At 42.1% G+C, this 26,179-nt stretch overlaps 1 protein-coding gene across 1 annotated transcript in view; it reads right to left on the bottom strand.

Moving 5' to 3' along the window:
- The window catches only part of CALCR (calcitonin receptor), a 187,443-nt gene that overhangs the window by 20,015 nt on the left and 141,249 nt on the right, over positions 1–26,179 (bottom strand). Inside the window, exons 7-10 of the mRNA XM_052802090.1 lie at positions 21,912–22,038; positions 5,490–5,643; positions 308–368; positions 139–205 (exon numbers count right to left, since the gene is read on the bottom strand). Of these exons, the coding sequence (XP_052658050.1) occupies positions 139–205; positions 308–368; positions 5,490–5,643; positions 21,912–22,038 (409 nt within the window). The remainder of the gene's footprint in view (positions 1–138; positions 206–307; positions 369–5,489; positions 5,644–21,911; positions 22,039–26,179) is intronic.

The following is a 26,179-nucleotide window of genomic DNA, read 5'->3' as shown; positions in this document are numbered from 1 at the left end:
TAAAACTGAGTAGAGAAAGCCTCTAGCTACTTCTGAGTTTTGACCAAAACACTTAAAGTACAGAAACTTCTGTTCTGTACAGGTTAGCAGCATTTCTAAAATAATTATTAAACTGTTGATAGCAAATAATATTCTTACCAATAAAGCTGCCATTACAGGTCCATGAACAATATAGAGCAAGTGCGTGTCAACACTCATCCAGCAGCTGGAGGGGAAATACACCATTAAAATTTATTATTAACTGAAATAAAATATGTTACACAGTTAAATAATGCTAAGTTCCTTCAAAAACAGACATGCTACTCACTTGTCATTGAAGTATCTGGCTCTTGCAACAGCATGAATAGATGCTGGCACTAAAGGGAACCCTGAAATGATTAAAGTTATAGATCAGTCTTGGTATTTTTTTAGCTTGAATTTCAAATGTCTAACACACTAGTAAGTCTTGTCCACAAAACACATGCATGTGAAATCACAGCTTTCAGGAAAGAACTGCAATCCCATCGCACTCAGGGCCCTAGCATTACCTCAATGGTGAGATGCAAAAGGGAATAACGTTCAAGGCAGGCCGAAAGGAGAAGCAAAGCCCATGGGCCATGCCTTCCTGCAGCGTCACAAAGCTGCTGCCAGGCTCCCCTGCGCTGCTGCGGCTTGTGCAGGAAAGGGTGTGAGCAGGCAGTGTGGGAACGGTGCAGGGATCATTCGGTTCTCAGCAGAGTATTACCTCGGGAAACCAGGGACACTTGTCAAAACCATGTAAATCACTGTTGAGCAAGGGAGAGGCACATTAACTCGCATGCCAGATTATGGAGCAATAAACAACAGAGCAAGGAGTTGCTCCTTTGGAGCCTATGGCAAGAGAAAATGTTTGGAGCCAGGAGGGGTTTTTGGGGGATGGGAATTTGTGGTATCTTCTGCAGGTTCCCAGCATCTGTGCAGCCAAGCCCATGCAGCTTTATCTCAGCAGGGAGTGAAGCTGTGGATACCATAAATCCACATCTCCTGACTTATCTGTGAAGCCTCAGGGGAGGCCACTGCTCTGACAGGGAGGTGATGGGAGCAAATACGCACTGCGCCAAAGGCCTGAGAACATGCCATGCTTAACAATCTGGAAGCCTCAAATTCTTATTTCCAGCCGGACACTAAGAGTGACAATCTGGTCCACTCCTGTCATCTTCCTTCAGCTTGCTTGTATGTTGTGTCCCTCTCCAATAGGCTAGAAACCTGGAATCAGGGAGTCTGTACTATAATACTGACCCCAGTTTGTACAACCTTGCACATACAGACAGCTGGCCAGTGGGGAGATGATCTACTGCCTTGTCTGTCCTGTGCAGAGAGAGCTCTGTGGACACCTTTGGTGTTACTGCTGCCTGTTCCCTATAAACCATGGACGTTTCTTCTGAGCTTTGGATGTTCTATAATTATAAATAAAAATGTGTGAAAATGTCCTGCTGATACCGTGATTAGTCACAGAAGGAAGAACGTGGCTCCTTGTTTCTTCAGGTGTTAGTGATTTCATAAACACTTTTAGAAGAGACAGAGAATCCTTAGCCAAATTCTGGGGAGTCTTACCTCAGAGTACAGGCCAGCCAATGCTGGAGTGAGAATAAGGTCAAAAAAGTATGTAAATAGGACACTGATGTCTCCAAGTATCTTTAAGCAACAGCTACTTACTCTACTGCCAAAAAAAGTTCTTACTGCAGTTTACCCTGGGAGGACAATGCAGCTATGGGAGAACAAACTGGATTGCCTTCTCCTTTATGTATTGTTAGAAAATGATTACTTGGCTTCTGGCTGCAGAATGCCTTTTTTGGGTGATGATGAACGGTAGAACAACAAAAAGCTCAGAACAGAAAGAAAGGAGCTTCCAACCTTAGGGTGGGCTTATGAGATTGACAGCTTCAGAAAGTTTTTTCATTTGGAAATGGAGCAAGTCTGAGTCAGTTTTGTTGACAGACAGACTGAAGTGCAATCTTTAAGGGGCCTTTCTGTAATAGTAAAAAATTCTTCATCTGAACGCTCTGGCTTGGAGTATCATGAGTAGAGCATGCCACATGATGCCAAGGGACCTTTTTTCTTCTGCTAAACGCATTAACCTAGAATATTTGGCTCAACAAACTCACAAGCAAATCTTAAGAATGCGACGGAAAGTTTTCATTAGTCAGTTACAGGGTAAGAAGCTCATGACTGTCTATTGCTCAAATTTCCAGCTGCAGGCTGGATGGGCTTTTCTAGGGCTAGATGTTACTCTTATCTTGTAAAGGGCCAAAAGGCAGAGAGTTAATGAGAAGTGGAGCACCAAGGTCTGTTGGGTCTTGGTGGCACAACATGTATCACTCCAGGTGTCCCACTGACACGTGGTGAGCAGTGAGTAGTGCAGAAAAGGTCTTACCCCAGCCATCCCAGGAAAAGGTATGACATATCCCCTTAGGTCATTCCAGGTCCTTTATGGCACAAACTGGCAATTATGCTTCATTTTATTTCCAGTTGAATTTGGAAGGCACTCTGTTTCAGCACTGTCCAAATAAATGATTCCCTTTTCACTTTTATGTGGATGAAGTTGCCTGAAGCAGCCAGAGTGGACTGTAGCTGGATGCACACATTTGATACTGTTTTCTTGCCCTGTATAAGGGTGATTTCCTGACCCAGTGAAACAATAACAAATGAGAAATTACATCCCCAGCAGCAGTTACCAGAGAAGCTATCACCTGAAGGTATTAGCCTTGAAATATATCTGTCCATGTTAGATTCCATTCAATCATCTCAAACCTATTGTAGAAGTGCTCAGATATTTGCTCAGATTTTTATTTTTCTTATAAAGCTATTTTACAAATGTCATCAGTGATTTTTCCAAATAAAACAATCTAGATCTTCTTGCATAGGGATTAGTTATAACAATGAATAATGAGTAACTTCATCTTGTGTTGTACATTTACCTCTATCTTTAGAATTGTAATTCAGAGCACAATCTGCTTGGTTGCTCTGCATTGCCCTTTGGAGAAATGTATCTCTCTCCATTGATTAACATAGCTGGATGTTTAAAGTTAGACTGTGTGACTACTGCTTCTGGAATCAGTGGAATTACACTGATTTATGCAAACTTAAGGGGTGGCCAGGTAGTCCTAATTAGATCATTTTGTTATTAATGATTTCTACCTTAGTTAGGAGGTGCTAATGATTACTTTTTTTGTGGAAGTATTCATCTAGTTTCATTTAAAAGGCTGCAGACTTCATAGTCATGAGTTGTGTACATTTTTATTAACCTTTTCCTTCTCAAGATATCATCATCCTATTACCACAGCCACCACCCTGTTTATTTTTTGGGCAGTGCTACAGACACTAATGAGTATCTTATCAGATAACTTCACTGAATTACGCACCATGATGCTAGTGTCATTCTCAGTAGTATTACAGCTAGCTCATAAGCTTTCACTGCAGGTTAGCTGTCCCAGTTGCATTAAATTGCATGGCCTAAATTGAATGTCACCTGAAAAAAATATGTTTATGACCATTTTCCTCTTGCATAATTGAATATGGAATGACACTATTTTGGGAAGGCTTATGCTGCAAGACATGAAAATGGAAAAAGCTTTATCTGAAAGGAAATGTTTAAAATGACTCTTCACATAGGGCTGCCATTTCAAAAGTAGAGCCCTATCAGACTTTGTATATTCAAATATTCTGAACTATGAAAACTTTGTGATAGCGCAGTGGCTTGCTCCAAGAGGGCTCAGCTATTTGGATTGACAAAGTCCAGAAACCTTGATTCAGTTTAGGGTTCTTCAGGAAGTTTGTCTTCATTTAAGAGCTGATGATATTCCACATACTTTTAATTCCAAAAGCACGACAGGTCCCTCTCTTCTCAGAAAAGATGCCATTCTCATAAGAAAAAAGAGTGCATGATGGCATTTTCTTAAAAAAAAAAAAAAATGAAGATGAGTTCTTAGAGTTCTTATGTGCCTGGAAACTGTTAGCTGGCACTACAATCCATATAAAATAGAAAATTGTGCTGATTTTCTAGGTATCTAATGTAGGTATCCAGAGAGCACTAAGTCTTATACCATAAGAGGAAAGTAAGTTACCATGCTCTTAGATGGAAATCCAAACAGGGGAATAACAACTTTCCACTTTGCTGTTACTGCCTATGTAGGACTTGATACTGGATGCCTAACTACTGGTAGAAGTCAGAGTTTTAAACTTCTTCAGAACACTCAGAACTGGGTCATTTTTCTCTGATCTAATTAATCCCTAATTTTTCTTTGTTTAAGCAGTAGGGCTATTTTTTATTTTCCTGCTGTAAATGAAATAATGTTGAACAAGTAGAGCACCTCCAAAGAGGATGGAAGATATAGAGTAAATTCTAGCAGCTTCAGACTGGGATTGCAAGAGCTGAATACAAGTCAACATCCCTAAGTGCAATGGGATGATGGAAAAAGGTCCATCATTTGCTGCTTAGCTGCACCGAGGTTTCAAGATATGGGGACTGGCTTGCCAGAAACTGGAATGAGGCCAGAGATTCATGTTTCCCAAACTGGGAAAAAGCTCTTGATAATGATTTTCTGTCAACACTGATGTGGACTGGATTTACCACAGTGATTTAAATGTGAAAGAGACTGCACTCCACTGTAATATAATGGTTGTATTTATATGGCCTTTTCTTGGACCAGACAGTCCAAAGGATAAATATCTGCTGTTGCTACTAATTAAAAGGAAGGGCTTTCTTAGTGAAAAAAGAAGAGATCTGCATATTTGGAGATGAAGGACCAGACCTAGTCATGGTTCCTTGGGCAATATGCATGTGACTACTTACAGTTTGCATCCATATTGTATGGGCTTGTAAATTCTGTCATAGAATATCATTAAGATTTGCTTATTGACACCTGTAGGTTTCTCTGAAATGCTTTAGAGATCACCGTTATTGGACAAAATCAGCCCTGACACCAGAGCCATTATCTACTCCTGTGTAGGTAAAACTGAATCTTCTCCTTTAAAACAACATCTGCAAAAATATATCTGATACTGGATTCACTTCCAGAGACGTTCTGGTTCCTTTTTCTACATACTGTGTTTTTTCACTTTGGGAGACATAGATACTGATTCTTCCTCTTCTTCATTCCAGAAATAATATACTTTTACAAGTACTGTCACAGATTAATATTTTTGCATATAAAGTGACAAAAATAGACAACTTTTGTTCAGAAAAGAGATGCGTTTGGATAGAAATCTATTCCTTTCCCAAAGCTTTGCTTGACAAAACTTAAGCATTTCTTTCAGCAAATCCCAAGATGCAGCAAATAATGGATACTGATTCTTGCTGATTTTTGTAAGTCTCTAGGCCCATCTAAATAAATGCACTCAAATTTAGGACCCAAGAACTCAATCTTAAGCTATGATCTAAAGGTATAAATAAAAAAATTCAGGTGTATAAATGGTAGAATTCAAACATCTGAAAGAATTGATCATTTTGCTACAAATTATAACATACATACCCCAGCCCAAGAGGTAATACCAGTGCAAACGCTGCTCTTCAGCAAACACTGCCACCACAATCAACGTGTGAAGATAAATGCCTTCGCAGAGCATCCAGAAGTAGTTGCAGCCCAACATGTACTGATGAAAGAATTGCAGCACTTTGCAGCTTACCTGTTAGACAAATGGGATAATGTCACACACTTGACCAGCATTTTACATTTAAGCAGGTGAATACAAATGTTACTGCAGGGCTATAAGAAAGCAAAGTGGAACAAAAATCCCCAGCTCTTGCTGGGTTTGTTCAGCACCTATCAGTGACAGGGATTTTAAACTTTTATAAATGAGATGAATGCAACAAACAGCCCTCACAAAATAGAAAACATGTATGATAACAGCACTCCAAAAAGTACCATATAACAAAAAATCCCTTTAAAAAGTCAGTAATCTGATGTTTTTAAGAACTGTAACAAGCAACATGTTCTAGATGTACAAGAAAGGCCGTGAAGAAGACAGTAACTTAGAGCTCCAGTTTGGGTCTTTTTTTTTTACTTTTGATCAAACTTTTCTAAGGTTTGTTCAGCAAGCCCATCTGAGCCACAGTCACTTACTCTTTAAACTGCACCCAGCTCTGAACTCACTCCTTCGGGAAGGGCAAGTGCTGTTGGCAGTGGAGATTTTTTTGGTAGAGTACCAGGTATACTGGCTTTGCCTCTTTGCGAGAAGACAGCTTTAGTTTATTTTGTCCAAATAAGAAAGCGACACATTGGAGCTAAACAGAGGGGGTGAAGGTGGGAAGTGGCACCTGCCTACAGTTCAGATGAGGTTGCAGACATAGACTTTGACAAGAGACTGTGGCTTCAAAACGCTGGGAAGCGGTGGGCAGATGGTGGAGGGAAGCGTGTCGTGTCCACTACCAGACAGCCAGCTGGTGCAGTACAACGTTGTTTCTCTTCTGAGAGGATCGCATGTCCATCTGCCTCCTCGGAGAGGGCAATGAGGTCCTCCACATGGGCTTCCATGCCACCAGCACCCAGGAGGGCCAGGAGGAGTGGGAGGACTTTGCTGTGCCAGCAGAGACCCACTGTTCTTGGGAGAGTTCCACATGCTACTTGGAAATCTGAAGTCACAGCAGTGATGGCAAAGTGACAGCCGTCATCTGTGGCCACAGGAAAATACTCCTTCCCCTTAACTTCTGCAGATGTTTTCCAAGCTGGAAAACAAGCCCTTACCTGGGCTGTAAGAGGTGTCTTTAGGATTTACTTGTCTCTTTAAAGAGACACTTTGGCAGTTCAGCAGATAGAGGACTGCATGTTCTGCATCCATCTGGACTGCCCCTCTGGACCAGAAAAGCTTGTTAGCCACCCAGTGCACCACTTTCTGTTGCTGAAAAATATTCCCAAAGCAATTGCCCGAGCATGTGCATTTAGTTCTGTTTCAATATTTGCAGTGAAGCTTGATGCTCATGAATATATAGGATTATTGATAGGTTAGGATATAGGATTCTGACAGGATTAACTTGAAGGACTGATTTTTATTTTTGGTGATTCATTTTTTCTGCTCACCACACAGGGCAGAGCAGACAGTCACATCTTTTTTCCACACCCATCTGAACAGCTGTTACAAAGTATGCCCAAAAAGGGTTGTATAGTGGCTTGAAAAGGTTAAAAAAAAAAAGAAGAAGAAGAAGGAAGAAGTATTTTCTCCTTTTTCTGTTGGCAAATGTGTTCATTAAGATTCTTAAATCATCCTTGGACTGTTTTTCACAGGTCTGGGTCAATATGTTTCTTGGCTTGTTCCCTTGCCCATGCTCAATGCAGCCTCCCAGCTGGTGGCTGGCCTTTCTCCCTTCTCCCCTTATCGATCATCCATCCCCGCAAGGGCTGCCTTGACTGATAGGCGCTTCCCAAAGGCTGCATACCCATTCAGGTGGCACCATCCCTGACATCAGCCAGCTATCCTGGCCTCTAAAAAGTCAGCAAACTTTCTGAGCCATTACAGCAGTTTTCCAGACAGGTTTGATAAAATCCACTGTGTCCCAGGTTTGGGCTGGGCCAGCCGCATGCTGCCCTGTGGGGATCTCCTCGGAGGAGCTGCAGGTCAGGGGGTTGACCCGAGGGCTCCACGTATCGTTTCCCTGACGGCTCCAGTGGGAACGACTTGGGGTGCCTGCAGGTTGGACACAAGCTGGTTCTGCTCCCGCCAGTGCCAAAGTTGCCCAGGCTTTCCATCCAGGCACTGGGGCTCTGGGAACGGTCTCACGTGGCAGCCTGGCAGCTGGAGGGGAGCAGAGCACGGCCGGTGAGTTCTGCAACAAAATCCACAGTATGTTGTCAAACCTGGCATTTTAACTTAATGCTTCCACCATTTCATATCACTGAACTGAAAGGGAGATGACTGCAGAGTATCCTTTCTTCTCTTTGCCAGCTGTTTGCACTGTTCACTGAACCTCGTAGCAGAGACTGGCTAAACATACTTTCCATTTGAACTAAGTCACTCTCTGCTGGAACTTTTATCTGTAGCTCAAACCAATGCACACATAGAGAGCACACTGCCTGAGAACTACATACCTAAACTTCATTTACTTCATTTCCTCAACATTTCTTTCTTTCCTGTACCCTCCATGTGAACTATCATTTGTGGCTTTAAAAATGAAATCATATACCTCTCTTTTAGGGTAATGACCATGCAGACAGCTCATGACTCCATTGAGGAATTTAATCACTTCCTATGCAGTAATTTAAAGAAGTAAGAATACCATTGGCAAAGCATGAAGGATGGGTATGATTAGTACTTAGATCCATATCACATTAGTTTGAGAATGAATCTGAAAATGTTAGCATAAAGAGTTTAAGCACAACAGTGCATTGAGATGAATTACATTAAATTCATATTAATCAAACTACAGCAAAAATCAGGCTTTGCTTTGGGTGAGCTAACAAATGCAGCACGCTTCATCTGTGGCTACCTGATGCAGTGGAACTATTTTGCTACAATAAAAAGAGAGTGTTTTTCTCAGGTCAGAGCAGGTAAAAGAGAAGAACCTGTTACTGATGAGAACTGGATTCATGCACGATACAAATAAAGCATGACAAATGTAACAACATCTCTGTGCACATTAGTCTTAGCTGGGAAAATTGCAGAACTAGTAATTTTATGAGGTGTTTATTCTCACAGAAACAGGTAAAATAAAACTGCAAGATGATACAGAAGCAAATCTTCCACCACTTCCATGCTTGATAACTGGTTGTTAACTTTGAGATAAAAAACATGCCTAGGGGTTTTGTCTTCTGCTGAAGTCAAATATGTTTTGTTGCAAGTTCTTTGAGGCACAAGCTCTCTCCTTGTTGTGTCTTGTACAATATGCAGCACACTCAAATCCAGGACTCAAAGGTTTATCACAGCACCTTCACTCTATGAAGGAGAGTAAAATGTCGTGAGCTTTCAGTCTATGGGTGTGCAGGTGACTGAAGCTAGTGGGTTTTAATTCATGAGCAGGGCAGGCTGAGAGGAAATAGCTGGTCCATTCTAGTGCAGCCCAGCAACTGTTGCTCAGGCTGGTATGCCTGTCTCCTAAACAAAGGAATAAACAAACACTGCTCTTTTTGACAGCCTGGAGACAGACGGCATTGCACTGCACAGGTTGGTGGGTATGTAGCAAGTAAAAGTGTGATACAATTACCAAGAAAGCCAGGTAAGCACCTAAGAAAGCAGCTCCTTTATGGCTGCGGGAGGATGGCCAAGAATGAACCCTTTTTTGGCAGAATGCAGCCTGGCAAGAAACTCGATCTGTGAGCAAGGAGGCTGCCTCCTGCTACTTGGTCTTGCTGCACTGATGAACACGAAAACTGAGGAAAGTTCTTTACAGCTCTGCAGGAGAGCACCCGAGAAAAAATCTCCCTTATTATTAATTTTCCTTCCTCGTGAAAGCAACCTGCAATGGCCTTAAATTCTGGCTAACTGCTCAGGGGCAAAAGGGGTCAATAGGAACACAATCAGTCATATTCTCCTCTCTTGCAAATCCTGCTAAGAGTCATGTAACTCTTGTGAACACTTCAGCTGCGATATGTAATGAAAGAACTTCAAAAGGATTCTGGAACCATTTCACAGAGAAGAAATAAAATAATTTATTATCCTTTTACAAGAAGGAGCTACAACTGGTGTCTATGATGTTTTGCAGGATATATTGGTGTATTATAAATACTGTTAATGTTCCAGTCCTGTCAAAGGAATCCCAAAGGTCCATCTGCCTACGCAGGATCCTGCAATTGCACAGTAATGTAATGGGCATGTCAATCTCCTTGACTAATCCAGCAGCCTCTTTTCATGTGTACTTGTTATTTCTCTGTTAAGGCTCTCCTTGGTTATTGGTTAATAGCTTACAGATAGAAAGCTGCAGCATTAATTACCATCAGTACCCATTAGGGCAAATCAAACCAAAACACTCAGACTACATAAACTCCAGAATACTATCTTCAACAATAATAACAAAATGTAATGTGAAATAAACTGCTAATTGTTTTTGAGCAGGTCTTCCTAGTAATTCAGTCAGAGTAAAAGGACTGACTCAGTTTTGGCCTAGGCAAGTTGTACAGTTTCCTGTGTGTCCTTTTTCTGGCAATGCTTTCCTGGGTGAAGGGACACAGGTTGGCAAGTTAGGAGGTCTGTGTTTCACACCAGTCCTTGCCAGCTCCGGAGAGCCTGCCCTATGGAAAGCAAGGGTGGGATAGCCCCTTGGTATGCATAATGAAACCTCTCTTTTCAAATGCTCAATATCCATTGAAATGCCCCCAACTGACATTTCAAATAAATTGTTAAGAATAGGCCACCCAAGGTTATCGATATTAAACCAAGGTAGCTATATGGGCCATCAGTACAGCTGTGCACTTCTTTGTTTCAAGGGAAATAAACATTTTTTACTTTATTAGTCTGGTTTCTCTTCACGTCTGTGAACCTCCCCAGTGCATGGCAGCGAAGGACCCTCCTCAAGGAGAGTTTGTACTGCTTGCCACGGAGGCCAGACATGATTTATTCAAATTCAGTTTGAAGGCAATACAATATATTCTCAGACATTCTTAACTTAGCATTTTAAAGGAGTAGCTTGAAGTTTGATTACTGATCTGCCTTACATGTTTGTTTGTTTGGGGTTTTTTTCTGGCTATTAGAACACTATTCTATGAAAATATTCTTAAATTCAAAGTATTGATATGTTACACAAATAAGCAATAAAAGGGCTTTCCAAAGCAAGAGAGTGCTAAGTGTTGTAGCTATAAATCACTGGCTATCAGAACGTTGTACCATTATACAATATATCTACTATGAGTCATCCATTAAATTGTGTTCCAGTCAGAAACCTGGCACACAGGAGCTTGGGCTAAGATTAATGTTTTAATATACTTTTAAACCATTTACAGAACAAAATGTACACAGTTGCTCAGCGGGATCCTAGGTTTTGTGTTACAAGAAAGCAAAATATGAAATTAAGCAATGGGGGATATTTTTAACAGCATCTGTGTCCATGCCTATGCTATAGCTGAGCAGCCAGCCCAGAATCAGGCATCCTGGACAGGAGTTAATATGGCTACATCTGCACATTCCTGAGTCCCAGCTGCTGTAGCTAATGCTCTCCCCGGGCTGCGGCTTTGAACTCTGCAGGGTGCCATGCCGGGCTGAGCTCCCGCGGGCTTCCCGTGGCACATCCAGCACTGGCTCCTCGCCCACGGGGTGCAGCGTGGTAAAGTGTCAGGCAAGGTGCAAGGCAGAGCAAAATGCAGCCTTGTCATGCCCAATGGGTTTTATTAGCTTGGTGTCTGAGCTGGGCTTGCTGGAGGGACGCAGCTTTTCAGGAAGGCATTGTAAATATGAGCCTGACTGATAGAGGAGGGCACAGAGGCTGTCAGAGGGGCCCTGAGGAAGGAAAAACAGGGGCAGTCAGGGTAGCCTAAAAAAGTAGTACAGGAACTACTCGACCTGCTCTTCATTTGGACTGGGAAGAGAATCAGAGTGGTCACAAGATCTGCTGCCATCTTCTCCCAGTGGTGGGAGGTAATCCCCAATGAAAACGGGTAAGAGCTTCAGTTATTCCAGGCACCTCTCCTCCATCATCATACCTGAGCAAGAGTCACTGGGCACAGGAGGATGGGACAAGGCAGAGGTTACTCAAACATATATTCATGCAGTGCCTTGGCTGATTTTGCAGCCATACCTGAGCTCTGGGCATGTTGTCATGCCTTGAGCCAGGCTAGTTTAAGCCTACGTGGAGTATATCTAACAGCCGACTGTACTTATGCTTACATTTGAGGTATAAGATGTAGACCTTCAAAAGCATTTCCTAGGGACTAGGTACACATATAGCTTTGATGACATGGATATGACCGCTCCATGATTCAGTAAAATGCTCCAGGGATTTTCTAATGATATGACTGGGATTTGTGAGACTAAATATAGACACCTAAGCTGTCTCTCCTGTAGTCAAAAGATAATGAATCAATAGAGGTGATGGAGATCACAGCAAAAATTATCACATCCTAAAGGATATATCTAAAATAAGTCAGATGGATAGTGCCCCGAATGTGCATTTGTCTATCTTTAGCTATAAAAAGAGCATGGGGCTACTAGCTCAGCTGTATGTATCTGCAAAACAGGTGTTCAAATGTAAGACATACCTGACCTTAAATGTCTATGGGTGTTTTAGCTCTCTAGATGCACTCAGACTCTGCTCCACTGTCTTTTCTGGGGTGACCTGCTGCCAGGGGTAGCCCCCAACCCTTTAAAGGACCTTGGGCCAAGGGGACACCAGGAAATTAAAAAAAACAGTCAGTTGGGTATATGCAACCATAAGCTATTCAGATGTGAAATGGTGAGGAAAGGAGCTTAATCATCCAAATAACTGACTTATTATTGGTTGATAGCTCATTCTGCCAACTAAAGTTAAAGGCCATGTACATAACTAGCCCAAGCCTCTTGCCTTTTTCCTCCTGCTGAAAGCCATTACTGTTTCTTCTCCCATACTCTTACCCCATGTGCTTGGCTGTCATCTGTAAAGACACTTTGATGCCCTTTCATTTATTTCTCTTTTGTTTCAGGCTACTTCTGTTTGGTCTTAAATACCTTCAAGAGGAGCTCATGACTGAAAATGGGCAATAATACTGGTCTGCACAGCAGTCACTGAAGGGCAATGAGATAGCATGGATGGCATTCATCTTGCCTAACCTGGATGTCTGACTTCACGGTACAGATGTGTAGACTGAAGTAGTCCCTGGAAAGGAATGCGCACACTGCATTTAATTCACCTGACCTGTTTCAGCCACCAGCATTAGAGCGAGGTGGATGGTCTCTCGGACTCAGACACAGCTGCCTGCACTGGCAGCACTGCCATTTAATCAGACAAATCCCAGTGAGGAAAATAGCAGTGGCAGCATGGTATCAGGGAGAATATCATATTTTGGAAACATTACGGTACTGTCCTTCAGAGAGGAATTCCTTTTGGAAATGTCCATCTTTTGAGGGATTTTGAAAAATCTACTTTCTGGCCAATTCAGACTCAAATTTCTTACGTTTTAGGTAGACCCTTTTAAGGGCACATGGTAAGGAAAACTTGCGGAAGAACTTCAAGTTTGATTTGAATTACCTTGAATTAGTAGTTTCTTCTACAACAGCCAGGTTTCTAAACATAATTGCTTTATATTCCCAGAGAAATATCAAAACCTAAGCTGTTCAAATGCTCTATTCATTTGGGAGGCCTTGTGTAGGAAGCACGGGAGCAGGAGTTCATTAGAGGGTGCCATGTCCATACAGCGTAGCACAGAATCCACCAAAAAGGCAACTGTTAGCATTTGCAATTGTTGATCTGACATTTAAGAAGCAGTCACTACTTGACATTTTTCCATGTCTGTGTTTTTACCTTTCAGTCTCTTAGATGCATAGGAGATAGTGCAATTGATAGAAATTTATGGTCACCCATGTCCCACCCTACATTTTTAGGCCATCTTCACTTTGTAATTACAAACCTCCCCCATTTCTTGAGGAAAACCAAAGGGAAAAATCATAAAAAGCCTCAGTAAAGCATGCAAGAATTGAATTAGTGTCAGAACTCCGTCAAGCACAACTCCACACCGTGAAAGACTAACAGCCTTGCAGGGATTGCTACAGCTCCGTTCTGAGGGTAAAATAAGTACACCTTTCTTGAGCAGCAGTTCTGGAGGCATGTCATGAATTTTAGCAAATCTGGAGTGGATTCAGTCATTTTGCACATACAGCCAGCGTGTGCTTTGCTATGACAACGTCATATAAAAACCCCAGTGGCTGCAAATGTACACTGTGGCCAAACAGGAGAATTGCAGTCAATGACAGCAAGACCGGGGATGCTGAGGTTTTGCTGATTTTGAAAACAGCTGTGCTGGGAGTGCTCACTTCTCACTGCCACAGTGGCAGAGCTTCAGGGTCCAGAGTTGGTGCAGGTGGACAATGATCAGGCAGAATGACAGGTTAGATCAGACTTCTCACAGAGACATTTAAATCTGCAGTTTGGCCTGCGTGCTGGATATTCGGCTTCCATCCTTGCTGTGGCTGAAAGTGCAGGTCTTCCTCACCTGAGCAGAAAAGATGCAGCCTTAAAACCTGGGAACAAGCCCCAGGACCCGATGCCTTCAGCTTCAGGACAATGCATTTTGCAGTACAAAGTCCTTTCTGGAATTAATTGTCTGGAGGAAATGGTACTGTGACTCCTAAATAAGAGGCTGCATGTAGGGACCACGCTGCCGAAATACCATCCACAGGATCTGATAGAGCCTGGGTTATTTTGACACAAAATACCTTGGGACTGGGCTACATGAAAGCTATCACCCCTCCTGTCGTGATGTTGCAACAGTTTTGAGAAACCTGAGCCTACTAATAGATACTGCTTTAGAAGAAGAGCAAGTAACTGAAATGTAGACAGAATAATTCCTGAGGAAAGTAAGATGAGGAAATCTGTCCCAAAATAAATATTTATTCTTAGACTCTTAAACCTCTTTTTTCCCCCTCCTGATGGCAGCTGTTAATTTGATGGTGCCTTCCCATGGAGAAAGCAACCATAATAACGTTGTTGAGAAAGCTCAGATCTTTTTCAGAGATGGTGACTGACTGACTTCTTTGCAGCCCAGATTCAGTTGTTCTGCATAAACCACAAATACTCTTCACAGAAGTGTCATTTATGAATGCTGTGAATGTCCTTTAATCATCCATACTTCATATTCTGGGCATGGCACACCACATCAGATCAGTGAATCTGACACCACCAGGATTACATGGTGCTTTGTTTCCTCCATTACTCTGAGAGTCTTGAGAATATAAACAAGAATATAAAGACCTTGGGAAAAATGATGGGAATTACTGCTCTGTTTCATGCCATTTAGACCCTGACAGATCTGTCTTAAAATGAATGCAGATATTATTCCAGCCTGAAAATTTGTGAGAATTGTTTGAATATGGCTGGTTCTGAATTCACAACATCCTTTAGTCTGCATTAATCTCATTGAACCTCGTGGGAGTGGGAAGATTTGATCTTTCCTAGGATGGAAGAAGAGATTCTGATTTACATCTGAATTACTTCAGTGTTACACCAGTGCAACCCAGTGATTTCGATGAGGGTAAAACTGGTGCAGCACAGTCCTGGCAGTGCCCCTGAGCTTACTGCTGGCAGAAACTTCATTTGCAAATGATTCACCAGCATCAAACTCATCCTCTTGAAGGCAAACACATGCTCCTGAACTGAAGTCACAGTCATTCCCTGCCTCCAAGGAAGGTCACACTGCCCTTTGCTCACAGGCATAGGACGCTGTTAGTGATCCCATGCTGGCTGCTCCTGGGTGCCAGAGCTGGAGAGCAGGAGATCCTGTCCCTGTGCATCCTGCACAGTACTGCTCCATTTTCCTTGTCCCTGCAGCTTAGCAGGGCTGTACAGGACTGGTGAGGGGAAGTCTAGACAGCAAATGCTGCTAGGAACCAAAAAATTATACCAAGAAGTGCAATTCTGCTGATACTAGAGAAATGCAATGGCAGCAGGAGCACTGTCCTCTCCATGTGTCAGTTCTCTTTTGTGGATGAAGGCATAGGCAGATAGAGCAGGAATTTCTTTTCCCTGTCACCTCCTGAGGTGACCCCCCTGTAGACACATGCACATCAGGGACTGTGCTTGCTTGCACCTCTCAGGCTCAGCCATCACAGCTATGAACCTCAGAAATGTGATATGGTACTTTGTAGTCCGATTCAGAAATGCCTCTTAGGTGGGACAGGTTCTCTCTAAACCTGAGCATTAGAGCCAAGCCTTCCTGTTCTCCCTCTCTTTCTATTGGTTTCCCAATTAGCAGTGGCATCCTTTTTGGTGTTTTTAAAAAAGAACAAGTTAAATGGATCTTAGAAGGATGTTAGTGACTTCACTGGTTCCTGTTTCAAAAGACAGTTTGTGACTCTCCTGTCCTGGTATAGCATTTCCTATGTCAGGAAAGAACTTGTGCCACTCGAACACTCACTCTTCTTCTCTGCTTTACTAGTGAAAGCTAATGACAAGACAGGTAGCTGTCACAGGGGAAATGGGAGGGATGGGAGATGCGAGCTTGTCTTCATGTACCTGCTTAGGCAAAGGAAAACTGGGATTTGCGTATTTATTTGTAGATGTCAAAAATTATTCTGGGGCACCTGCAAAGTCTAAAGCACAGCCTCAGTCCTTTGCTTGTAAATGATGAATTAAAGGGTTTGGTTCACTTTCCCACAACAGGCACTTTTGCTCCCTGTTTTACTTTGAAGCTGAACAAAAAATGCCAGAATTTCATCACTGAACATGGTGTGGTGAGACACAAAACTGGTGGAAAACCTTTGACTTCAAAAGAGCTTGGCATAGTGTAACTGGAGACTGACTTTGGCGCTCTTTGACTTACTTACACAAAAGCAAGTAACACATTTTATTCTCCCCAGGTCAACCTTGCTGAGCCAGTTTGTCCTAGTGAAGTCAATGCACAAATATAATCTGCAAATGTACAAAATTTGCGCAATTTGTAAATTCGCAAATACACTATGGGCCCGCTCTTGCCAAAACTCATTCCTACACCCGAAGCAGCAGAAGGGCAATGTTTTAAACAGCCAGTTGGACCCTTTGTTAGACAAAGAGCTCCTAGGCAAGATGATGACAGCTTTCACAAGAACACCGACCCTCTTCTAGCATAGAAGATGATACACTAGAAGATTTGGGAGACATGACCGCTAGGCATTGGCTAGTAATTCTCTATTAAAAGTTTGGTCTTTGATTACTTTTGCATCTAGACAATATTCTAGAATAGCTTTGAGTCATCTCTTCAGGGCTAAATGGGCTGCAGAGGCCCCTGTAAGTAATGTAGTGGAAGCAGGATGGAGGAACAGATGTACTAAGATGAAAGACTTTGAAGATGCTTTGAGAGTGACAGGAAAGCTCTGGAAATAGTTACATCAATAAAGAATCAAATTATTTAACAAGAACACAGCCTCCTGAAGCTCTACCCTGAGCATAATACATGAAACAACTCAGAGGATCAAAGCGCCCTTTGTCTTTGTGGAGTTCCACCTTTGCTGCTTCCAAGGGGACTGCACCATGAGGACTGCTGGGACTATTGAGGCAAACACAAGTCACGTGGAACAGCAGTTTTGCCATTTATCTTCACTGTTATCAACTATGAGCCTCTTATTTGAGAAAAACATGTTTTAAAAACCCCCAGGCTCTGCCAGGCTACATCAGAAGGAACTGAAAGCAACAAGAGATGACAAGGGAACATTTATATGGTAAAAAGTCCTAACATTGATACTGTTCCTGAAATGCTGTGAATCTCCTTTGTTTTCTTGGCTCTCATTCCCTCCCTATTCCTTTAAGAACAGGGGAAGTCACCAGTATTGTAACCCCATAAATCACAGTAACTACCCTTTATACACTCCTCACCTGCCACCACAGCTCAATGTTTTATTTCTACTGTTTTAGTGTGATAGGGAGGAAAACCTAATACACTTGGGCGGTCATGGTTTTCACTTGAATTTGTCAATGGTGAGTTTATTTATAGTGTTCTAGTGTCCATGAGGATACTAGATTTTTTAATATTACTACTACCATGGCCTTGCTTTGAGGAGTGTAATGCTAGTGTACACCAGCTTTTGTGCTCTTCTGACTTTCTGTTTGTCTCACTAATAATGCTGAGTGGGAAGCAGCTTAGTGGTTTCTCCTGAAGGCTTGCCTTCTACCAGGAGATGGGTTTCAGGCAGTACGATTAAATCAAGTGCCCTTTTTCACCCCACCTCATGCCCGCAGTGATAGAAACTTTAGCAATATGCTTGGGAAAGGGAAGGGACTATGTGCTCTTGTCAGAGACAGACAGTGCATGCTGCACCATCAGCTAGAATGGTAAACCAGCTAAGGATCTTAGTATATCTACATCTTAAGTATATCTACATCTACACAAGGAGGCAAGAACAGGCTTCAGCCTATCACACCCAATGTTCAAGAGCTGAGTAAGTTACAGATACTGCCAGTGGAAAGGAGACTTTGCCAGGCTCAGCCCAGCCCACGCCCAACCTGTCCTTGCTGTGAAAATGAAATCATGGTGCTTGTAATAAAACATGGATTGCTTTGGGTTCTCCCTTACCAGCTCTGCTGCTGTACCCATGTAAGAGGGGGTACAGATTATTTATACATTAAGGCATAAATAGGCTGTGTGGCAGAGAGCTGGGACTTGACAGTGAGATTAGAGCATGCCTGAATGGATGCTGGGTCCTTACTCTCTGATACCATAGCCAAGCATGAGAGCCCACGCAGGGCTCCCAGGAGCTACCAGGGGAGCACTGGCCCTTGCTATGGACTCTAAAACTGCAATTGAAATAAAAAATTTCACACCATATAACGCCAGAAGCAAGGGTGAAACTACCACATGAAAGGTGAAGAGGCTACAGAAGAGCCTGGAGAAAGAAGAGAAGAGATGTCTCCACTAGAACAGGAAAGTGATAAAAATACAGTAAGATCTCTTAAAACTTTTCTGAAAGGGGTTCTAATTACTGAGCCATCACTGATTTGTAACCAAACTTAGTCCCATCTACAAACATATTTATATTGGTGCCCATGGAGCTGATCAATTATTCAGTTTCTCATTAGCAGAGCTATCCCTCCAGTCATTAGCTGTGTCTTCCTTTACCCCCATCAGTACTGAGTATTGGAATTACTAGCCTTGTGGAATACAAAAAATGAAAAATACAGATCTGACGTGCAAGCCTGTATTAACAGATTAGGCAGCAAGAGTTTCATTTCTATTTCCAGGGTTTTTAATGGAGAACATAATGTGCTGTTCACAGATCACCATTCTTCTGTGGGACAGTCTCATTTAAGAAGGTGATAGAAGATACCCCTTCCTATAAAATGTGGTCCAGTAATAGTGTAATTGATGCAGTTGCTACTTCAGATACAACATGCAAAAAATTAGCTCACGTAACATTTTTCAGTACATGTAAATAAGTGTTCATACGCGTGTCCTATTTATTTTTGTTCAATGTCCCTGAAACTTCTTCATTGCTTCTTCGTTTCTTGTATGGCCACCTGGGCTCACAACTTTCTCTTCCATCATTTCAGATCCAGATAAATCAGAGAGAGAGAAAGAGAGAGAGAGAGAATTATATAACCAGAAAGCAGGAAAAAATGAGATAAAAAAGCAAATCAAGATATATCAAAAAAGCAGCTTGACTTACCATTTTACATGAGCAGAATGATCACCAAAGGGTTTAACTCTGTGCAGCAAACTATATGTGAGTAAGCATGCAGTACGGCCTCTCCTCATGTAAATGATGCTTTGGATTGTCTCACATCTTTTGTGTCTGGATCACAGGGAGAATGTGGGTGTCTTGGTGTTAGGGATGAATTTCCTTTCTTGCTCCTCCTGTCTTTTCTCTTTGTTATTTAACAGAACCTTCTTTCTTCTCTCAAAATTATATGGATTTGTTGATATCTTCATAAATAAGTATTCACTGTAAGTATTTTCCCATGGCATTGCATATTTAAAATCTATTGTGAAACTTTAGGCAGGGAGAAAAAGCTGGAGCTATTGGGGTGGAAACACATTTATTATTTTGCAGAGTAAATACCACCAACTTCGTCTCTGTATATGGACACTACATAAGGGGTATCTGTGACTGTTTGAAATTTCTTCTACACACTTCACTATTTCTGTATATATCAGAGGTAGGAGGCACACACACATGAGCCTGTCAAGCTCAGAAGATGCATAGGTGGAAAGTGGATAAATGCAGCAAACTACAGGAAGTCGGAAGTAGTCATCTTAAGATGGACTTAATAAAACAGAGGGTATAGTAGGGACAGAATAAAACAAACTATAAAGCCTTCATTTGCTCTGTTAATCGACATTAAAATAAAAATATTATGGGAATCTACCTGGTGGGATAAGTAAATTTTTAACGTAAATCCTTTAAGTCTTCATATACTCATATGGAGACTATATGTAATTTCATCACATGTTAAAAACTTGCCCCTGGCTGTTCATTTTCTTTTCCCAATCATGTATTTACAAGTTTATTATGTTACTAAAATAACAGAATACACTTCCTAGTAATGTTGGGAGACTGAACATATTAACAGGTCACCTCACCTGTTTTTTTTCCGATTTTTTTTTAAGGAAGGGAAATCTAGAACATGAGGCAGGATTAAGCAGTGAGTGTACTCTCATCCTGTATTTGACTGCAGAACGAAAATTGGAGACCCCAGGTCTTCTGGTCCCAAGTTTTGCACCTCGCCTCTAGACAGCAGTTCACTGCTGACTCAAAGACATGTGAATCTGGTTTGGAAGAAGAAAGTGCAAAACAAAGGCTTTGTTCATCAAAGCATGTGCTTAGCTAACTAGCTGCAGCCAGGTTTGCTAACACAGCTGTATTCGGTAACATCAGTGGAAGGACACCGCTTGGGCAATTTCTGTGACTGTATTCAGCACTAAGGTGCCTCTTCATATTCGGGCTGGAGACCTGAAAGCTGATTGCATGCATGAACCTCTGCACTGCTCTGGGGCTCCATGGCCTCCAAAGGTAACCACTTATGTAATTTCTATACTGTCTGTTGCCATAGCAATGGAAGTTGGGGGTTTTCATCGGGTGATGCTCAGTGTGCCGGTACCTGTCCTGTGGCTATGTGGCTCTACCAAAGCCTCTGAGAGCTTTGTCATTGACTTCACTGGGGTCAAGATTTCAGTCCAAATAAAGGTCCAGCCCAAAGGCACTAGATACAGTTTTTTAATGAAATCTTAAAGCATAAGAGTACTCGCCGTGGCCTCAACTTTTAGTTTAAAGCACTTCAGAAAAATTACTTCTGCTGTCAGGAGGTACCACTTTTAACCCTGGGGCAATGATCTTACTTCAATTTAGGTGCCTGATATCATCTGCCAGCTTTTTATCTTCAAATATCAAGTGTATTTTCGTTGCATCTCTTGCACAGGCTACGTACACATGATGCTATGCAATAAGGTGAAACAAAATATGTGATTTTTTAATTATTTTTCTGCTCTTCTATTTTTTAATCTCCAGATGGTCCCTGGGACTGGTGATGTTTTCTTTAGTCTATATATTTCCTGCTTTAATTAGCTTACTTAACCAGTAAGCTTTAATTAGCTTACTTAACCAGCACATATTTGAGACACACATGTGATCAGATAATATCAGGTGCTAATGTTTAATTGCTCTCACAAAATTAGAAGCAGATAAATGGTTGAACTGTAATTGAATGATCTTATTAGAAGACAAGCTGATCAGTGTTGTGACATAACTTGAGAGATTGCCAGGCTTGCATTAATTTCACATCAGCTGGGGCTGCTGTAACGACAGTGAGCACAATGCAATTGCTCTGTTAGAGAGCAAGATCAGAGCTGGGTGACTGAGATCTGCCATACTTATTTATCAGGTGAGGGGCTGGCACAATTTGTGTCACTAAGAGCAGTGAAGCAAGCTATGGTTTGATTTACCACCTCCTAAGAAAAAAAATGCAGCAAACAGATCTTTTGGGGCAGTATTTTGAAAAAAGTTGTCTCTCTCTCCAACCCTGCCCCTCCCTACCGTGTGTGCTTGTGGGAAAGGACACCCGGCCACCAAGGACACCTGCCCCTTCAGGGGCTTTGCTGGGAAAAGTCAGGTAGTGCCAAGAGAGGTGGGGATCTGACACGTGTTTGTATGGATGGGCTGGCTGGAGCAAGTCTGAGGCTGCTTCTTGTACCAGATTCAAAGATTTCTGTTGCTCCATGAAAGATCTGAGTAAGGTTGAGTGAAGTTCTCACAATCTGCACCCTCCATGTGTGTTTTACCAGATGGCTATCATTAACTGGTGAATGGGAATGTCTGGTTTTGGCATGGCCATAGTAATTTTACTTGCGTGTTAAGACGGAGAGGAGTCATGCAGTACTTACAGGATCCCTTTTTACAAGGCCAGGGTTAGGCACAACAGCAATGAGGTGGGCAATTGTAAACATGGAGTTCAGCACGTAAGAAAAAAACAAATTCTTATGTAGTGTTATCCTTTGACAGCTGAGGCTCCTGAAAAATATGTAGCACACATTGTAAATTAGTATTTTTCTTCTGATGTCACTTTAACGAGCTCTTTCTGGCAACAGTCTCTCAAGAATGCCTTTTGGCAAGGCATAATCGGAAAATACATGCCTTGCATCTCAGTCATAACCTCTGACAAATTTTTGGTTTTGTTTTTACACCTGTTTAGCACCACATGCTTTTTAGACCATGCTGTAAAGAGCCATCCGGCTACATTCTCAGCCCTTGATGCCTTTCTTTATTTCATGGTAATCGAGATATTAAGTGGTGAAGCAGAACCCTGAGAATTATTAGATGCGCATGATACAAGTAATGAACATCAGGAATACTGCTTTATAAGTAACTATTCCCTGGAGACTCAATTTCTCAAATATTCAGATGAAAATTATTTGTTACTTTAGGAATTAGTGGTGAGACAGGATGGGAAATTTGGGCAGGAATCTCCTTAAATTACAGGGAGATTTGGGTTGGTATCCTGCATGTTTCTAACTCCAGCTGAGATCCAAAACCAGAAGAGATTGTTTTCCTGCTTAGAAGGAGAAACAATCTTTTCTGAATGACTGATTTAGGGGAGGGTAGGATTTCTGCTATTGTGGGTAGCAGAATTTCACAAGAGAAGTTTGCAGAATTCTTGTGAAACCAAATCATGACTGCCGTTTCAGACCTGAACCGTCTCCCCTTTCTAATTCATGCCCAAATCCTCATGTCACCTCCTTGGCTACCCCTGATGCAGGGAACATCCCTGCAGTGCTCCATGCCCCGGAGCACAGTCCGGGCCTGGCAGGAGGTGATTGCAGAAAGGCAATCATGGAGTTGTTAGATAATGCTGTAATGTCTGTATTCAGTGATCACTGAGAGCAAGCAGGCAAAACTGGTAGATAAAAAACAGCTAAGAAGTGTAAGTATTGCTGTCTCGCTGAGGTAAGCTTCCCCCCTTGGCACTAGGAGTCTTCTGCAGTCTGGAACAGAGCACAGGCTGTGACTTTCTGATGCTTTGCGTGTGGATGTCAATGCAGAATGCACTTTCTTTAAAAACAGAGATCTAATCTAACCAACTGAACTCTTTTCTGCTAATTTTGCTTGTTTGTTTATGTATTTATTTTCCCTTTTTAGCTCCTTGGTCACCTGCCACTTATTCTTAGTTCTCCATACAGCTATTTTCTGAGTCATTGGATGGAATTCTTCCTTTAGCTTGAGGTCATCTTTCTGGTTATGGTCATCATCATCCTGCAATGCTCATCACTTTTGTTGACCTCCTTATTTACCAAGACACCTTCTTTGGTTCAGGATGTCCATGAGATGTAGGTCCCGGGGGCTAGGAATGAGAATATCTCCTTACACTTGCCCTGATTTTATATTCTTCCTTTAGTATCAGATATTGGCAACTGATGAGCACCAGATATGGAGCCAGATGCACTTTCAATTTGCTCCACATGGCCACAGAAATGTAGACTCTTGTCTCTCCAGCTGCCTGTCTACATGGGTACCGGTACAGAGACAGTCCTTTGTGAAAATCTCTGCCAGGTACACGTGCCTCCACTCCCATTTCTGTCCTTCCTCACTGCTCCGCTTGACTTTTGCCACTCTTACTCCTCTATTAGTTTGGACTGTCCTTCACTGCATGTTGCCTTCACCTGCTGTCCAAGCTCCTTTCCCTACCTGCCGTCCTCTCTTAGTTTTATTCCTGCATTGCTCTCCTCCTTTCCTCTCAGTACTCCCCACCTTTTTCCTTGACTTCAGCTTTCACGTTAAAGACCCACCTAGATCATTAAGCATATATTTCCATACCCTCACTTTTTAATTTGACCTTCAGTGTTTGCCTTCAAAATGGCGTCAGCACCTGCCTCACTCGTCCCACACCAAGAGGAAAACATTTTAGCAAAACAAGAACCCTTACTTGATTCATCCTCTCTTCTGGTTTTGACAAACATCTGTAATCTTCTCCTTCTCTGACCTTTCTTAGCTCTCTTTCTGGCCCTTTTCCTGATTTCCTAATCATTCCTGCATGGTGTTTTTGAAGGCTCCTTGTCACCCCCCACCCATCTTTCTATATGCTCGCTACTTCATTAATCAGTATGCAAGAAGGCATCACTAAGCCAGTTACCTGTGTCGAAAAATTGTGAGGTTTTTGTGTCACTATGCCTCTATCAATTGTGTCTCAGAGTTTCAGTCTCCTATGTTTCTCGTGGTTCCTCTATGTTTCACATTTATTCTATGTCTCCTACATTTCCTTTGGCAGAGATAGGTTCTCCTATCTACTCACAGAGTCACCCTTCCTTACTTTTGCGTTCCTATCCCCACTTCTATATTGCATCTAGGATATTTTGACTTCCAAGGAGTTTTTAGCATTATTTTCTTCATGAATCTGTCATTTCTTCTCATTTATGAATACTGAGAATACTGACTTTCACCACCAGCCATTTTCCATCTCCTACCCACTTGTTTAATTTTCAAATTATTTTCATGCTTTCTACCATGCTCTCCCTTACCCCTGGGGAAGACTCCCAACAAACTTCCACAAATTATCTTTCCACCCATTATCCTTCTTCAACTCCCCCTTTAAAAGCCTTGGCAACAAGTAGACTGCAGGTGCATTCACAACACACCATCTATTATTCTGGCAAATCTAGACTTATTGTACTTCCCATCTGTCTTTATACAAATGTCTTTGTTTTAATAATTCAACTGGAAGTGATTTGGAGCTAGGAGTCCCTTTCCTCTTTTGTATTTTATCGTATAAGATAATGGGGTCTCAGTTTGCAATTATAAAAGTATCACATTAATGTGATCATGCACGTAACTGTTAGACACTACTTTATGAATAGTCTGTCTCCTGTTATGAGTTAGTATTGCTTAGTGATGCTCATCACTACTGATTCAGTATGCCCTTCCGAAAGTACTGCAACATCTGCGATGCCAGATCATTATGAATCTTGATACCCAAAACTGAAAGAAAAATAAAGCTCTGCCAGGAGAGGCTTATATGTGGGAAACAGCAACCTCTGCAAGCTGTTTGTTGCTGCCTCTACAGTCAAAGGCTATTATACAGTCCTGAAATAATCTCCTGCTATCTGATTGACTGTCTGATTGACAGCTTGCGTTCTGTTGAAGGTCAAATAATCTACTGCTGTCATAGCCAGATGATAGAGAACAACTGAAGGTAACATGAACCCTGCTCCCATACCGGTTTATTCTCACTTTCTTATGATTGTAGTTTGGCTTCCTCTTTGTCCTCCCATTTTGCAGTGCTTTGTTTTAATTCCTTTCTCTACTTCTTCCTGTAACCTTTGTGTCATGGATTAGTCATGGAAGGGGAAGGAGAAGTGGAGGAGGAAAGAGAGGAGGAGGTGTGTTACTGTCTGGAAGGCTGCTGCAAAGATGAGTCTTTCAGCGCGGCCTGGGACCGGTCAGGATCGTGCGTTGTCCATGACTCAGAGCTAAGAGTGAGTCAGCCCGATCCTGCCTCGCTCGCTGCAGGGAATCACCTTCCTCATCCATTTTGGGCAGCCAATTTAACCAGATCCTGTCTTTACTGTCCCGAAGAACTCGGAAGCCTGGGTATAGGATTCCAAATCAGATTTAATTGTGTTCTTCCCAGTTTTCTCAAAGCATTACTTTGTCTGTGGTTTTGTCCTCTTCATCTTTACTTAGATGGGAAGGGAATTCATCAGTTCATTGGGCAGTTTCTAGCTATCTCTCTATCTGATTACTGCCCATTATCACAGTCACTCATCAAACTGCCTCTCTGGAAATTAGCAGAATTCATAACATGTATTTGGGATCCACCTATTTTGAACTTGTAATCTTACAGACTCTTTCAGTCTATGCAAAGTCCAACTATTTCATTTTTCTATGTTTCCTAGACTCACTCTTGGTGGTGGTGATGTTGGGGGCTTGTTCTTTTACTACCCTTCCTGTTTGACAGTTGAGGCACAGACATCTAATTGTATAGCCCTAGGATTTATGCCAGCTTCTTCTGGCCGCTCAATTTACTAAGCATACCCTTTTCAAGCCCATACGGACACCCTCATCCATGGTGTACCATTCCAGGGACCAGCAGCAGATGAAGTAACCAGGGACAAGCTTTGCATAATGTTACTAAGAAAATTACTGCTAGGAGGCACACAAC

The sequence above is a fragment of the Harpia harpyja genome, chromosome 1 (genome assembly GCF_026419915.1).
Source record: "Harpia harpyja isolate bHarHar1 chromosome 1, bHarHar1 primary haplotype, whole genome shotgun sequence".
Lineage (NCBI taxonomy): Eukaryota > Metazoa > Chordata > Aves > Accipitriformes > Accipitridae > Harpia > Harpia harpyja.
Note: the sequence above shows the minus strand (reverse complement) of the source record. Positions and strands in the feature narration are given on the sequence as shown.